Source organism: Rattus rattus, chromosome 17, assembly GCF_011064425.1.
Source record: "Rattus rattus isolate New Zealand chromosome 17, Rrattus_CSIRO_v1, whole genome shotgun sequence".
Lineage (NCBI taxonomy): Eukaryota > Metazoa > Chordata > Mammalia > Rodentia > Muridae > Rattus > Rattus rattus.
Window position 1 is genome coordinate 30,148,137 of NC_046170.1, and position 15,581 is coordinate 30,163,717.

At 45.2% G+C, this 15,581-nt stretch overlaps 1 protein-coding gene across 1 annotated transcript in view; it reads left to right on the plus strand.

Annotated features, from left to right (window-relative positions):
* The window catches only part of Hydin (HYDIN axonemal central pair apparatus protein), a 351,132-nt gene that overhangs the window by 180,004 nt on the left and 155,547 nt on the right, over positions 1 to 15,581 (plus strand). Inside the window, exons 23-24 of the mRNA XM_032887538.1 lie at positions 2,585 to 2,728; positions 9,854 to 10,167. Coding sequence (XP_032743429.1) covers positions 2,585 to 2,728; positions 9,854 to 10,167 — 458 coding nt within the window. The remainder of the gene's footprint in view (positions 1 to 2,584; positions 2,729 to 9,853; positions 10,168 to 15,581) is intronic.

Sequence of the window (15,581 nt, forward strand, 5' to 3'; positions counted from 1 at the left end):
AACACGGTCAGGCTGTGAGGGTTCCTAGGAACTCTAACTGCTGTTTCCAGGCCCTTCACTGTAATCAGAAAACATGTTTATCCATGGGCAAATAGCTGCCCTGAATTTTGTGGCCTCATATTTCCCCTGGAAACAATTATTCAGAGGAATTCAGCAAGGATTTATTGAAAGCTGTTCTGTGCACTATATGCTAAATATGCAGTCTAGTTTTCTTACTCAATTTTTCTAAGCCCATAAACACTCATAGCATATGCAGTCAGCATTCCCCTTCGTCTCCATGTCCTCCTGCCCTGTGGCAGAAGCAGGCTAACGAATTCCTGCTTCAATATTTGTGGTTGGAGTTTATCACTAAATTAAAACATGCAAAATTCTGGACGTGGTAATAACTTCCCACTGGATTTAAAAAATGGATTGAGAGCCAATGAGATGGATCATCAGGCAAAGGTACTAACCACCAAGCCTGATGATCTCCATTCGAGCCCTTCAGCACCCACAGGGTAGAAGGACCAAACCAACTCCTGCAGGGTATCCTCTGCTCTCTCTGCTGTTTATGTCTGCCCATCTTTCTTTCTCCCTGTGTTCCAGGAACTTGAGTTCTCCTCCACCATGTTTTCTATCACCCATCCCCTGCCCATCATTAGAATTCATCAGTAATGATGAAAATAAAACACAACGTGCACAAGAGGCCTGTGAGGGCTGGGTACCCAGATTGAATTGTCCAGCATGCAAGCGTTCTGCCTGCTTGCTGTTGGCTCGGGGCAGTGTGTCCCATGTGGCACATCAGACTATAAAGATATCAACCCTGCCGATGGAAAGGGTTTCCTCTCTTTCTTCCCACTCCATCAGCTCGGTGCCGTTTGTATCGTTCATACACTGTAGACACGAAGCAGCATCTCTGTGGGATTGAAAGAGCCGGCTGAAACTCTTGGTCTCCTTGCTTCACAAAGTTCCAGCAGCAGATTCTGTCCACTGCTATCCAGATAGGAGACAGACAGCCCAGAGAGAAGGGGTCATTTTAAAATAGATTGGCTTCTCTGGACCTTGGTTCCTTCTCATCACTAACCTCCAAATGGCCTCGTGCCAAAACCAACCAAGTGTGGCTTCCTCACTTCAGAGCCATCTGCAGTGACACAGCAGCCTTCAGGGAAGGTCACTACACGGACAGCCCTCTGTGAGGCCTGCTATTCAGTGGGCCTGAAGATGCTGCTTCCCCTTCCAGAAGCTGCTACTACACAGGGAGTCAGTGACTGTGTTCATTCTTAGAGGAAGAGGACGAAAGGCTGGCGTCACGTGACAAAGACTTCTCACATAACCTCGGCAGTACATGGGAGCAGGCGGAGTAACCACCAAAGATACAGAGGCGTCCAAGCTCACTCAGGGCCCCGAATCCCAAGAACCACAGCAAGAGGAAGGGGGTGTTGGAAGAACAGCTGGAAGATGCCGTCAGATCAAAATGTGAAAGTGGGGCTGGGGGCAATCAAACCGGAGTGAGGAGGAAACGCAAGTCAAAATGTGGAGACTTTTTAAGAGGAGTTATTGTTATTATTATTATTGTTATTACTATTATTATTATTATTATTATTATTACTGTTTACTCCAAAATGATCAGACTTCTTAGAGACTAGAGATTGAGGCTCCCATTGATGATGCTAATGGACCCCCTTTTCAGATCACACAAAGATTAATGCAGCCCCCAACATCAGAGTGTGGAAACCCCATTCTGAGCCAAAACACCGCACCCGAGATCCATCCCAGCCCCTTCTCTGTTGAACAGGGCAGTCCAGCAGGTCTCAGAGCTACGCAGCTTCACCACCCCTCCCTTGGTTGGGGAAAATTTACAGGGAAGACCTATGAGTATTTGCCAATATACAGGACAAGCTTGTCTGCAAAAGTGAATATTTTAAGCATAAGGGTGGAAATTGCAAAATTGTTTGTGATATCAATTCCTCGAGCCTTTCATTAAGATATCACAGATTTATTAGACTTTGTTCCATGGTGGCGTGGCAATGTGGCTAGTGAGAGTTTGCTCTAGTGGCTGGGTTTCCGTAGGGTTTGCGGAGGGGGTTGGCTTTTGGTTGTTTGTTTGTTTTGTTTTGTTTTTAATTGAACAACAAGAGCCTCTCTGAAGTCTCTGTTTTCTGGGTTATGTAAGCTCATGTTTCAAAATCCTAACCTACCTCCTTCTGCTCCATTTCTATAAACCTCTACCCAGGGAAATAAACATCTCTGTGAAGTTGGGGCAGTGTGTGTGTGTGTGTGTGTGTGTGTGTGTGTGTGTGTGTGTGTGTGTGTGTGTGTGTGCATGTTTGTGTGTGTGTATTTGTGTGTGTGCATGTGTGTTTGTGTGTGTATGTGTGTTTGTGTGTGTGTTTGTGTGTGTGCATGTTTGTGTGTGTGTGTGTTGTGTGTGTGTGTGCATGTTTGTGTGTGTGTGTGTGCGTGTTTATGTGTGTGTGTGTGTGTGTGTGTGTGTGTGTGTGTGTGTGTTGAGGTTTTTGGTTAGAAAAGAGACTTGTTACTCGGGGCTCACTGTACTTACTGTCACTTGGTTTTGTTTCTTCTTTTTCCCTCTCCCCTTGTCCAGAAGCCTAACATGATCCTGGAGCCTGACTACCAGCCCCTGGTGATAAAGAACGTGACCACCCTGCCTGTGAGGATGCTGCTGTCCACCACCGGGCCCTTCTTCATCTGTGAAACTGACAAATCCCTGCTGCCTGCAACTCCGAAGGTAACTTGGCAGGGAGCTTGTGTGAAAAGGAAGAGAATAAAAATATGTTGCTTAACTTTAGTCCAGAAAAAAAAATACAAAATGACCCAGGAAACCAATAGGAAAGAATACAGATAATTGCAAATAATGATCAATACATTATTTCAAGTGTCAGTCAGTGGGAAGACTCATGCATGGTATAAAGACCTTCCAGCCCAGTAAGACAGCCCATTATCTCCTGCCCATCATAACGAAGTTAATTTATACAAGGCGATGACTTCCTAAAGTTTCCCTGCTAGGAAAATCCAACCAAAGTCCCTTAAACGAGGAACTGGTCAAGTCCCGTCTCCCAGTGAATAAGCCCATCTCCAAACACTAACAAACTTGGTGCAAGCTGAGAGGAAAGGCTGTAGCCCACCCCTGCTGCAGGTCGGAGGCAGGAAGCAGTGTCCTCTGAGTAGCTGGGTGCGACTGTTCCTAGGGTGCTTTGCTGGGCGTGAGGATTACAGTAGAATAGATGACCACGGGCAGGTCAGACTGCAGAGCTGTGGAAGAGGAGGGAGGGTTGAAGGAGAACCCAAGCCCACACACAAGTTTAAGAGCTCAGCCTACCCATGGAGAAGTAGAAATGAGAGCAGGAAACCATGATGAGGGAGCCTGAGACTTAAGGAGATTTGCTGAAAGCCTCACTCAGCAAGACGGACCTCTGAGGTGGGTGGGGACAGAGTACTTGGGAGATGGTCAGGCAGACAGGGCCCACATGGTCTCCTTCAACCACGAGATAGGAAAGACCAGCTAAGATTCCTCAACCTAGAGATATAGAGATATAGACATAGAAACAGAGACAGAGATAGCGAGAAGAGGTAAGCCCAAGTGAGACCGGGGAAACTATACTACAGTGGGACTTAGCCGAGGAAAGCCAGTTCTGCAGACTGTAGCTCTCTAGAGTCTCAGAGGACAGCTGATGTGACTCGGCTCTGAGGCACCACCACGATGAGGCACGCGTGCTCGAAGAAGAGATGGCATGTGACATCACAGAGCACAGAAGAACAGATGGGTGGGAGGATGTGACGATTCAGACGTGAGTACCAGCCCCAGGCCTGCTGCCATTCTCCTTGTGATTGTAATGGGATAAAAGCAGAAACCACACCCCCCAAAATGAAGCCCATAGCAATAAATCAGTGGATGGCGGATAAATGTAACTGAATAATGAGATTTTTAATATGACTTAGATAGATGGAATGATGGTTTTTATAGTGAGCTGGGGGAGGGAAATGCTTACGAAACTCTGCATTCTAGACAATGTCGCCATGACCTGAAAAGCAAAGCTGTTATAACTAGTGGTGCTGGAGTGTCTCTGAGCTGAGAGGCATGAGTCGGAGGAGAATACGAAGATGGGGGCTCCATATGCACCAGACCCCACCCAGAAAACATGGACAAAACAAAAATAGTATCTTCTCCAGACGCATGGGCCAAAAGATTTGGGGAACGTCCCATGCTTCAAGTGGAGTCATCCTGGAGGAAGCCCTCACCCACTTCCTCATTCCAGTTTGGTGCCCAAACTGTGACCAAAGCCTGCCCAACTCCATGACAATAATTAGTTCCGTGGTTCCATGGTCGAGTTCACTGGCTACTACTGCAGAAGACCTGAGTTCAGTTCCCAGCACCAGTACGGGAGCTCATAACCACCGTAACTCCTGTTCCAGGGGACCTGATGCCATCTCTGGCCTTCATGAGTTCACACACACACACACACACACACACACACACACACACACACACACACAAAAAAATACAAATTTGTTTTTTAAAGAATTATTTATTTTATGTATATGAACGAGTACCCTGTGGTTGTCCTCAGACACACCAGAAGAGGACCCCAAATCCCATATGGTTGTGAGCCACCATGTGGTTGCTGGGAATTGAACTCAGGGCCTCTGGTCTGGAAGAGCAGTCAGTGCTCTTAACTGCTGAGCCATCTCTCCAGCCCAAATTTGTTAAAAATAGAGAACTTCCACAAATGAACAAGAATAGGAACCATAGCCCAATTGAAAGTCAGGAGGAGAGGACAAAGTTCACAGAAAGAAAATGAGTCTTAGACACGAGAGAACAAGTTCTGTTTTGTTCATCCTGGAGAAAATAGAGACACACAGCATCATGGACTAAAACCGTCAGATCAGCAAAGAGCAAACACTAGATAGCACTTAGCTTAGGCAGGGTGTGTGGATGTTGGACAGTGTACACTGGAAGGCAATATGCCAACAGTGAACGAGACCTTAAATGGCAATGTCCTTTGACCTAGGGATTCCCATGCCTAGGGATTTCTTCTACAGACCCAAGGTATGCGATGACACACACGCAAGGTGCAAGGGTGTTTACCTAACCACTGCTTATAAGGGCAAAAGCTTAGGACCCAAGAACCTTGAGAGATTGAGTGAGTGAATGATAGCAGGATTATGAAACTATGATGCTTTAAAAAGGGTGACAGGCTGGAAAGATAGCTCAGCTGCTCTTCTAGAGGACTGGAGTTCAGTTCCCAGCACTTGAATCACGTGGCTTATAACTGCCTTTAATTCCAGCTCTAGGAGATTTGACTCCTTCTCTGAGATATGTGTGTGTGTGTGTGTGTGTGTGTGTGTGTGTGTGTGTATAGAGAGATACATATATATACATCATATTTTAAAATACGTCTTTATATATACATAATTTAAAAATGAAATATTTTCAAAAGGCAGATATTAGATGATCTTATAAAGAGAAAAGTGAAATGTAGACAAGTAGAAATAATGTGCCATCATATATAAAGAGTAAGCATGCACAAATGTGATTTTATATCTATGTACATGTGGGATGTCTACAAAGATATATAAGTTACTTGTAAAGCTAGCTATCTAATGTGAGGGAAACTGTGTAGAAGTGAAGATGACTAGAGGGATGAGCTGAGTTTCATTGTTCTAGTTCCTCTAATACAGGTGAAATCATTCTGAAAGTTTCTTTTAAAAGAAGATCACTACTTGTTCTGAGACAAAATGATCTAGTTTTTGCCACAATGAGGCAAATCCAGTAAAGTCACAAGATTCATTTGTAAGAGTCTCTAAACAGAAAAGAACTATTAAAAGAAGGTTTTTGTTATACTGACCTCAGACTTCTCCATAATAACTTAGTGTTACCAGAGTTTCAATAGAAATTGTGATGCATAGCTAGCCATTTTATAGCCAGCCATAATATCCTCTGAGAAGAAAAGTAGCAGAAAGATGCTCTCTGGATGCAAGTAATGATTGAGCCTTAACATACCCTTGTTTAAAAGAATCAAAAGAGATTTATCCAAAGAATGAGGTGCTCAGGGACCAAACACCACTGGAACGCTATCCCAGAATGCTCAGTCCATCTAACAGAAACCGTGTAACTTTAACAGATGGGATTTTTACATCGGATCATTTTAAACCATGACTTTAAAAAAAAAACTCACATGGCCAGTAAAATTCAGGAAACAGGAGCTGGGGCTGTAGCAACGCATGAAGACTAGGGTTGGGTCCCCAGCACCCAAAGGGAAGGGGCAAGTAAAGGTGACGTGTGCTCCTCCACCTCTCCCCCTCCCCGTTTCATTCATCTTTGAGACTGTATTTTAATTACATCTCTCCATTCCCTCCCCACCGCCAAACCCTCCCACAGACCGTCATCTGTCTCCTGCAAATCCATGGCCTCTCTTTCTCATCAGCTGTTACTGCACATACATGTGCATTTGTATGTGCATATATATCCCCAAATATGACCCATTTAGTGTGCATGCCGTCCTTGTCTAGACCACGTTTGGGCAGTCACGTTGGTGAGACTTTATGCATCAGCATCTGACATGGCTAAGAGACAGTCTCACAGCAAAGACCCTGATCCTCCGCCTTTTACAGTCTTTCCGCCCCCTCTTTTGCAATGTCCCACAGGTGCCTTAGGTGCAGAAGTACCTTGTAGGTGAGTGGTGGTTTTCTGCAGTAATCTATACCTTCTGCATTCAGAAGTTTCCTTGATGAGGTCCACCCCCTTTTTATAATCACACTTCAATAGAAACCCTTTAACATTTAGCCTTCCTTTTTATTGAGAAGAGATCATAATATTTATATACCACACACTATATTAATAATATATTATCACTTCTATTCACTCCACCCTCTTCAAATCAGGCATGGAGGGGGTACTATAATTACACCTGTCTTATAGATATGGAAACTAAGCTTCTCCACCTTTCCAAGGTCACACAGCTAAGAACTGGGGAAACCCAGATCCTGCAAATGCAAGACCCTGACTCCAGAGCCTTTCATCTTGTGATTAAGTCCCTCCCTTAAAGGAGAAAGTTGCCTTCTGGTTTAAGATTTGTTTTTATTATTTTAATCATATATACACATATGTAATTTTTAATCACACACACACACACACACACACACACGAGTGTGCTGGTGGACACGGACACCTGAAGAAGGTGTCAGATCCCCTGGAGCTGGGATTACCTGGTTATGTGCACTCAGCATGGGTGCTGGATGCTTCTGAATCCTCTGCAAGAGCAAGGATTATTCTCACCCACAGGCCATCTCGCCAGGCCCCGAGCTTCACTTTAACCGTCATGCCTATAACTAACATTTACCAAAAATGTTAGCTCTGAGAAAGAGCATGGTGAAGGATCTCTAATTTAATTTTCCTGCATTTCCATAAAAGTTTTAGACTTTGCAGATGCGTCTAATTGCTACAAAGTCTTGCTTCTCATAACGAACGATTTAAAATCGATCTTCAAAGACAGATTTGCAGACGCGTGAGGAGATGTATCTGCCTAAATTGTACCCAGGTGCATGTGTGCCAGATGTAGTGGCCATGGTTAGACAGTGAGGTGCTTCTGCTCTCTCTCCCTCTCCTCTCTTCCCCCAGCCCCCTCCATCCATCCCTCTTTCCCTCCACTCTCTCTGTGTCTCTTGTGTCTCTCACACATGTACCCCAACATACATATGCATGAACACATGTACACGCACACATGTACACAAGCATATGCACAAACACACACACACATGTTTGTAGCTATCGAGGTCTGTGTGCTAATGGTCCAACAGTGTCTCTGAGCTGGATATTTTATAAGGATATGAGGCTTATTTGGGTTCACAGTTCTGCAGGTCGAGAGCATGGTGTCAGGACGCCATGCTGTTTCAACGAATGGCAGAGAGGCGAGAGAATATGTGTGGAAAAAATAGCATGAGAGGCAGCCTCTCTTTGCAATGACCCACTCTTTTTTTTATCTTTTATTAACTTGAGTATTTCTTATTTACATTTCGATTGTTATTCCCCGTCCGGTTTCAGGCCAACATCCCCTCCCTTCTAATTGGCTTCCCTCCCCATCCTCCCCCCATTCCCGCCCTCCCCCTACCAATCCCGTTCTCTGGGGGTTCAGTGGTTCAGTCTTGGCAGGACCAAGGGCTTCCCCTTCCACTGGTGCTCTTACTAGGATATTCATTGCTACCTATGAGGTTGGAGCCCAGGGTCAGTCCATGTATAGTCTTTAGGTAGTGGCTTAGTCCCTGGAAGCTCTGGTTGCTTGGCATTGTTGTTCATATGGGGTCTCAAGCCCTTCAAGCTCTTCCAGTCCTTTCTCTAATTCCTTCAATGGGGGTCCTGTTCTCAGTTCAGTGGATTGCTGCTGGTATTCGCCTATGTATTTGCTGTATTCTGGCTGTGTCTCTCAGGAGAGATCTACATCCGGTTCCTGTGGGCCTGCACTTCTTTGTTTCATCCATCTTATCTAGTTTGGTGGCTGTATATGTATGGGCCACATGTGGGGCAGGCTCCAAATGGGTGTTCCTTCAGCCTCTGTTCTAAACTTTGCCTCCCTATTCCCTGCCAAGGGTATTCTTGTTCCCCTTTTAAAGAAGGAGTGAAGCATTCGCATTTTGGTCATCCTTCTTGAGTTTCATGTGTTCTGTGCATCTAGGGTAATTCAAGCATTTGGGCTAGTAGCCACTTATCAATGAGTGTTTTTTTTTGATAAGCCACTTATCATGTGTGTTTTTCTGTGATTGGGTTACCTCACTCAGGATGATATTTTCCAGTTCCATCCATTTGCCTATGAATTTCATAAAGTCATTATTTTTGATAGCTGAGTAATATTCCATTGTGTAGATGTACAACATTTTCTGTATCCATTCCTCTGTTGAAGGGCATCTGGGTTCTTTCCAGCTTCTGGCTATTATAAATAAGGCTGCTATGAACATAGTGGAGCACGTGTCTTTTTTATATGTTGGGGCATCTTTTGGGTATATGCCCAAGAGAGGTATAGCTGGGTCCTCAGGTAGTTCAATGTCCAATTTTCTGAGGAACCTCCAGACTGATTTCCAGAATGGTTGTACCAGTCTGCAATCCCACCAACAATGGAGGAGTGTTCCTCTTTCTCCACATCCTCGCCAGCATTTGCTGTCACCTGAGTTTTTGATCTTAGCCATTCTCACTGGTGTGAGGTGAAATCTCAGGGTTGTTTTGATTTGCATTTCCTTTATGACTAAAGATGTTGAACATTTCTTTAGGTGTTTCTCAGTCATTCGGCATTCCTCAGCTGTGAATTCTTTGTTTAGCTCTGAACTCCATTTTTTAATAGGGTTATTTGTCTCCCTGCGGTCTAACTTCTTGAATTCTTTGTATATTTTGGATATAAGCCCCACTCTTATGACAACTAATGCCCATCTCCTCAAAGAGCTCACTCCTAGACTCTATCCCCAATAACCATCAGATCTCAGCAAGAGTTTGAGAGAAAAAGAAAGTTTTAGCCCAACCAACGGCTGCTAATTATTCAACAGTGTGTTTTTTAAAACACATGGATGAATATATGTGTGTGTAAAGTTGTAGATGCACATAATTTTGACTCTCCTGGGTATCACACCAGACTTTCAAAGTGCAAAAGTTAGCAACTGGGAGCTGGAGAGATGGTTCAGTGGTTAAAAGCACTGACCGCTCTTCCAGAGGCCCTGAGTTCAAATCCCAGCAACCACATGGTGGCTCAGAACCATCTGTAATGGGATCTGATGCCCTCTTCTGGTGTGTCTGAAGACAGCAACAGTGTATTCATATACATAAAATAAATAAAACAAAATGTTGGTAACTTCAAATTATCTTGTTTAATAGCCTATAAAACTGGAGGTTGATGAGGAGAAAAACTTCCTGGTCAAGTTTGATCCGTCCTACAGACACGACCTGAACAACTGGGTTGCAGAAGAGGTTCTGTCCATTAAGTACATGGAACACCCTCAGGTGGACAACCTGGGCTTGCGTGGAGAAGTACATTACCCCAACCTCTGTTTTGAGGTGATGGAGGTGGATTTCGGCTGCATCCTGAATGATACCGAGGTCATTCGCTACATCATGATCACCAATTGCAGCCCCTTGGTTGTGAAATTCCGCTGGTTCTTCCTGGTGGACGATGAGGAAAATCAGATCAGGTACGTCCCGCCCCGCCACGTCACGCCCCGCCCCACCCCGCCACGCCACGCCCCCCACCCCTGACCATCCCCAGGAAGCCCCGTAGACCTGTGCTGATCACTTAGTTCCTTTATAGCTTTCCTCTGGGTTAACTGTCCTCTTTGCAGTAGCCTTTCATGAGTGTCTTCAGTCTCATAAGTCATCCCTGACTGGAAAGAACAAAATCTAAAACTCAAATTTCCAAACAGGAGAGTGAACCTATTTTTGAAAACCCCATCACCCCCAAAGGTGAGAAGGATTAGTCACCTTTAGATTCCGGTTGGAATCTAGTGGTTAGCTCACTAAAATTCATCAGCAAAAATGAAGTCATTGTGGGTTTTAGCTGATCATTTCACTGCGATGCTCTGTAGCGGACTTCAAGAACATTGCGTTTCTTACCTAACTGAAACCTTATGCCTGTTGGTACCCACTCTCTGCTCCCCAAACTTAGGCAACCACCATTTCCACTCTTTGATTTATGAATGTGCTTATTTTTGATAAGGCATAGGATGACCTTTTATAAAAGAAAAAATTGATAGCATTGATAAGATACAGAGAAACTAGAACTCTGAGCACAGGTGACAGAAAGTCAAAATGACTTCGTCATTGTGCAAATCATATAGAGGCTCCTGAAGGAAGTTAAAAACCGGCTCCGGGTTTGGGCTGAGTGATAAAACACCACGTCCCCGAGTTCTCCCTGTGTCGTCACATATTGCAGAACTCTCCATGCATAAAAGCCGACTGATAGTCATCTCTGCTGTATGTAAATGCTCATCTGGAGTGTTTGAAAATCTTATTTTCTGGGAACAGTGCTATGAGGCTCAGCTCTCTCTGAGATCTTTATTTTAGTCTATTGTGCGAAGATCCAAGAGTGAGGTCGCAGCATCAAACAGTGGTTTGATTGATACATTTATTTTTACTGCTGGGGATGGAACCCAAATTTTCATCTGTGCTATACAAGTGTTTTAGCACAGAGCTGCTTCCCTGGGGCTTTTTTTGTTTTTGTTTCTGTTTTGTTTTGCTTTGCTTTGCTTTAATTTACAAAGGCTTGGCACTCAGCTCCATAGGAGCTGCCCCATGGTGTGCCCTTGCAAGAGCATGCTGGGCTCTCCAAGCTAGCACTCATCTTCGGAATAGCAGCCATACCAACCAACGGCTGTGAGGGGCTCTCTCACTGCGGCTGTGATTTACATTTCTAGGATGATTGATGATGTGGAAGGGTGTGGACACAACTGCTAGCTATATATACATTTTCATAGAGATGTCTTTTCAGATCCTTAGCCCGTCTTTAAATGGGCCGTTAGCTTTGCGCCTTAGGAGATTTGGATTAGCTATTGAATTGCAGGAGTTGCTTATCTGCTGTGGAAATTAAATTGGCCCCTGGTCAGTTGTGTAGCCCATGAGCTCCAGCCCTGCCCAGAAGTGGGCTTTTCAACCTGTTCACCTTCTCCTGTGCTCTGCAGAGCCTTTTCAGTCAGGAACAGTCCTGTTTATGTCTGTTTTAGTTTCACTGGCTACCGAGTCTTCTGTGTGCATGCATGTTCATGTTTCCACAGGCATACGTGTGCATGTGTGTGTGTGAGCGTGTACCTGTATTTTCAGGTGCTCATACATATGTATATGCACATCTGTGCATTTGCATATGGGAGCCAGAGGACAACCTTGAGTGCTATTCTTCAGGCCCCACCCACCATGGTTTTTAGAATTAGTTTGTAATGTTTTAAATTAGCTTACAAGGAAAGGGGGATTATATTATAATCTCAAAAAAGTATCAGCAATAAATGTGTGAAATATGAGATTAAATTCAAAAGAGTTTGCTTCCAATAGGTTTCCAGATGGCGTTTCCTTCAATACTTCGTCTTGATTGGCTCCTCTTCTTCCTTACTCCTGCCCCCGAGTCTCCCTGCCTTTCCCCCATTGTACCCCTCCCCCACCTCCACTCTGCACTTTTGGCCTTCCCCACCTCCCTCGCTTTCAGCCTCTCTCCACTCCACTCCCACTCATCCCTTTCCAGTTCCCCTTTCCTAAACCTGCATTTTCTCCCACCTGGATATTCACATTTGTTAGAACGAGGCTCAGATCCACAAACGAGAGGGAGAATTCAGTGTTGTTTGTCTTTCTGAGCCTGGGTTATCTTGCTTAAAATCGCGTTTTTCAGTCTTCTCCATTTCCTTACAGATTTTATCCTTCCATTTCTCTTTATAGCTGAATAAAATTCCGTGTGTGTGTGCATGCGTGCATGCAAGTGTGTGTGTGTATGTGTACATGTGTGTGCATATGTATGTATATATGTGTGTGTGTGCAAACATGTGTGTTCATGCATGTGCATATGTGTGTATATATGTGTATGCAAACATGTGTGTGTTCATGCATGTGCATATGTATATGTACGTATACATACGTGTGCACATGTGTGTACATATGCGTGTGTGTTCTAAGTGTTCGTTATCCATTCATCTGTTAATGGGCATCTATGGTTGTGTCCTTACTGCTAAACTCTGAACTTTTCCTAATAAGCATTTCAAACCCAACATACGGAGTAAGCACTGAGTGTAGAAGCCCAGTGAGCTTCATATGGCTTGTTCTGAATATTCGAATGGGTTTCTGCTCTGGTCCATATCTTCTTTATGTCTGGACATGTACAGAGTTAGGAAATAGTAGAAGATGGTGAGGACCCCATTTCCTAGCCCGTGAGCAGCACCGATGGAGTAATGTATACTTCCTTCCTGCGTGTTTTGACAGCTGTGGATGGGGCACAGCCACTCTAGCTGACGAGACCTCTTATTATGTCCTTAGTGGCTTGTCACTGCTTCCAGTACACAATCCCCATCTTATACATGACAGCGGCTCTTTTCTTGCCTGTGCTTGTTACCATGGTAACAATGGCTTACTCTGGACGGCTTCTGTAGACGTCTAGCAATGACCCAGTGTCTCATTGAAGCTGGCAGCCAGTCCTGGGCCTGAGCCTTGGAGCCTGCTCATTAAATGCCATGGACTGTTTGGGTCTGGAATAAAATTCTGTAGATGAACATTTTAACTAATTATGAGAAGAATCGGCCAACCTGACCTAATGCACTCTATGCACCCGATTTTGTGAAATTATTCTGATGTAGCACAGCTAAACGAGCTTCTTCCGTCCGGGAGCAAGGGCACGCCTTGTTTATTTTTCATTTTTTGAGAGGCCATTTCCATAATTAAAATAATGACATTTTGAAAATGTACTTGGCCAGTGCTGAATGTGATACATTTAATTTTTCATTGGTTCAAGCATATATTTAGCCATTTTCTTTCTCTCTTCAGTATCTCCCTGTCTCGTTATATAGAGAATCTTTACTTCATTTGTTCATTCGATCAGAGGGTGGATAAATAATTCAGATGTGACATCAGGGATGAGAATGGAAACAAGACCCGACCCTCCCCAGAAGCTAGTTAGGAAAGCAGATGTGGAAACCCTGGAAGACACACTGCAATGACAGGGTCTGGGGAAGGAGGTGACCATGCCCTGCAGTGTCACAGTCACCTGTCCCAGAGCAGAAGCAGGGGAGCCTTCTGAATCACAGGCACTGGGCATGGGGGTGAGCTGGACTTGTAAGTCACGGAGACCGGGACCTTGAGCAGAACTCAAAAGACAGTGCCAGAATCAATCAGTGTAGCCCTAGCCTGGCATCCGCTCACCATCAAGGATTGACCTCATTCACAGATCAGCTTTTCTCCCAGTCTCCGAATGGCTACCAGGATTCCTGGGACAATGCTCTTCCACACTCTCAATCCCCAGGGAAGATTCACTCCAATCAGAACAATTTAGTCCCAGTTCCTGTTCCCTCTCCCAATCAGGAAGATGATGTGCTTGTCTTGTCATTACCGTCCTGGCCGCATACTTCGCACCAAGAGCTGCTGGTCCTGACTTGTGCTCCACTGGGGCTGAGGCAGCTGAGAATAGGGAAGATCTTGAAAAACAAAACTGGCCTAGGCAGAGGATGGCTTCAGAGAAATGGCTAAGGGTGGAGTGGCAACATGGCGAGAGCTTGACCTTCCATGAATGGGAAGAAATAACAGAGGACCCGTCTGCACAGACGGACCGGCAGTTGTGTGTAACAGCCCAGTCTAGGGCAATGAGATGTGTGTCATCATCAAGAAAAGGACAGAGTCAGAGGTGTTCAGCTCGATAACCTGATAACAGTTGCTGGTCACTCTTTCCAAATCCCCCTGCTGGTCTTCCCGCCCCTCTACCCTTCCTTCTCAGCTCTGCCAGAAACACTCCCTCTTCGCAGTGACTGAGTCTCCTAATAGCTTCAGCCCTCCTCTCCTGCCGAGACTCTGGCCCCTCTACCACAGCTCTAAGTTCACTGCACTCTCAATGTCTTCTTCTCTTGGCTGTCTCCCAAGTGACTCGTGGCCAACATACCACATAGCAGTTCTTGTCCCCCCATTTCTTCCTTCCTTGCCCTCCCTCTCCTCCAGGGCTATTGTCCCAGTGAGTGACGTCACCATTCCCCAGGACGGACCAGAATCCTCCTTCATCCAAACGCCACCCGCTACATCACATCCACCTGCTGTACCTTATAAAAACCTCTTGTTCATCCTCACTGCTCTAACTATTTTGTTCACCATCACCTGTGAGGTGGGTGGTTGTGGCAGCCCTTCCTGGATCCTCTGCTACCACACGTGCACCACAGTCGCGTTTCTGCCCAGGGTCCTAGTAAAGAGCGTGTGTCTCCCCTGGCTTACGTCTGTAATGACTCAGATTACCCATGCTCTTGAGAACCAAGTATGAGATACTTGATTCAGTGATCCTGGGCCCAGGCTGGTCCCTGCGTTTCCTCCTAGTTGGTTTCCTCTCAATATACACCACAATGGCGTCTTCTGTTTCTTTAATGTACTGGCTTCTGCCCCATCCAGAACTGTTCCTGTATAACTGTCTCCTCTCTGCTGTAAGCTCTTCCCCCTCTCTCCTAACTTTCTTCTGGTCAATCCTCAAGTCTTCTCTTCCGTGTTCTCCCTCAGAACAGTCTCCTCTGAGGCTCCTGCCCAGGGCAGAGTCCATGCTGTGAGCCCTGGTACCTTGACTTTCTCAGTGTACGTCACACTTGTACTTAAAGCTCAGCGTCCATCCTTCCAGTTGGCTCTAATCCCCGTGAGGCTGGTCAGCATTTCCTCCCTGTTATCTCTGGAGACTCAGCTAGTCGCCATCCCTCCTGGTTACTGTGGTGAGAGGAAGATGGTTTCTCATAACTTGTTTAAGAATCTCTTCTGTCAGCTTCCTGGCACCCACCAAATAGAAAAGCTCATGGCATAAATGTCACATACAACAGAACCCAAAATGCCACCTGCCCTCCAGAAAGTCTCTGTGCACGCCATCAGAAAAACAGAAAAACACTGGTTAAAGGTCATTTTA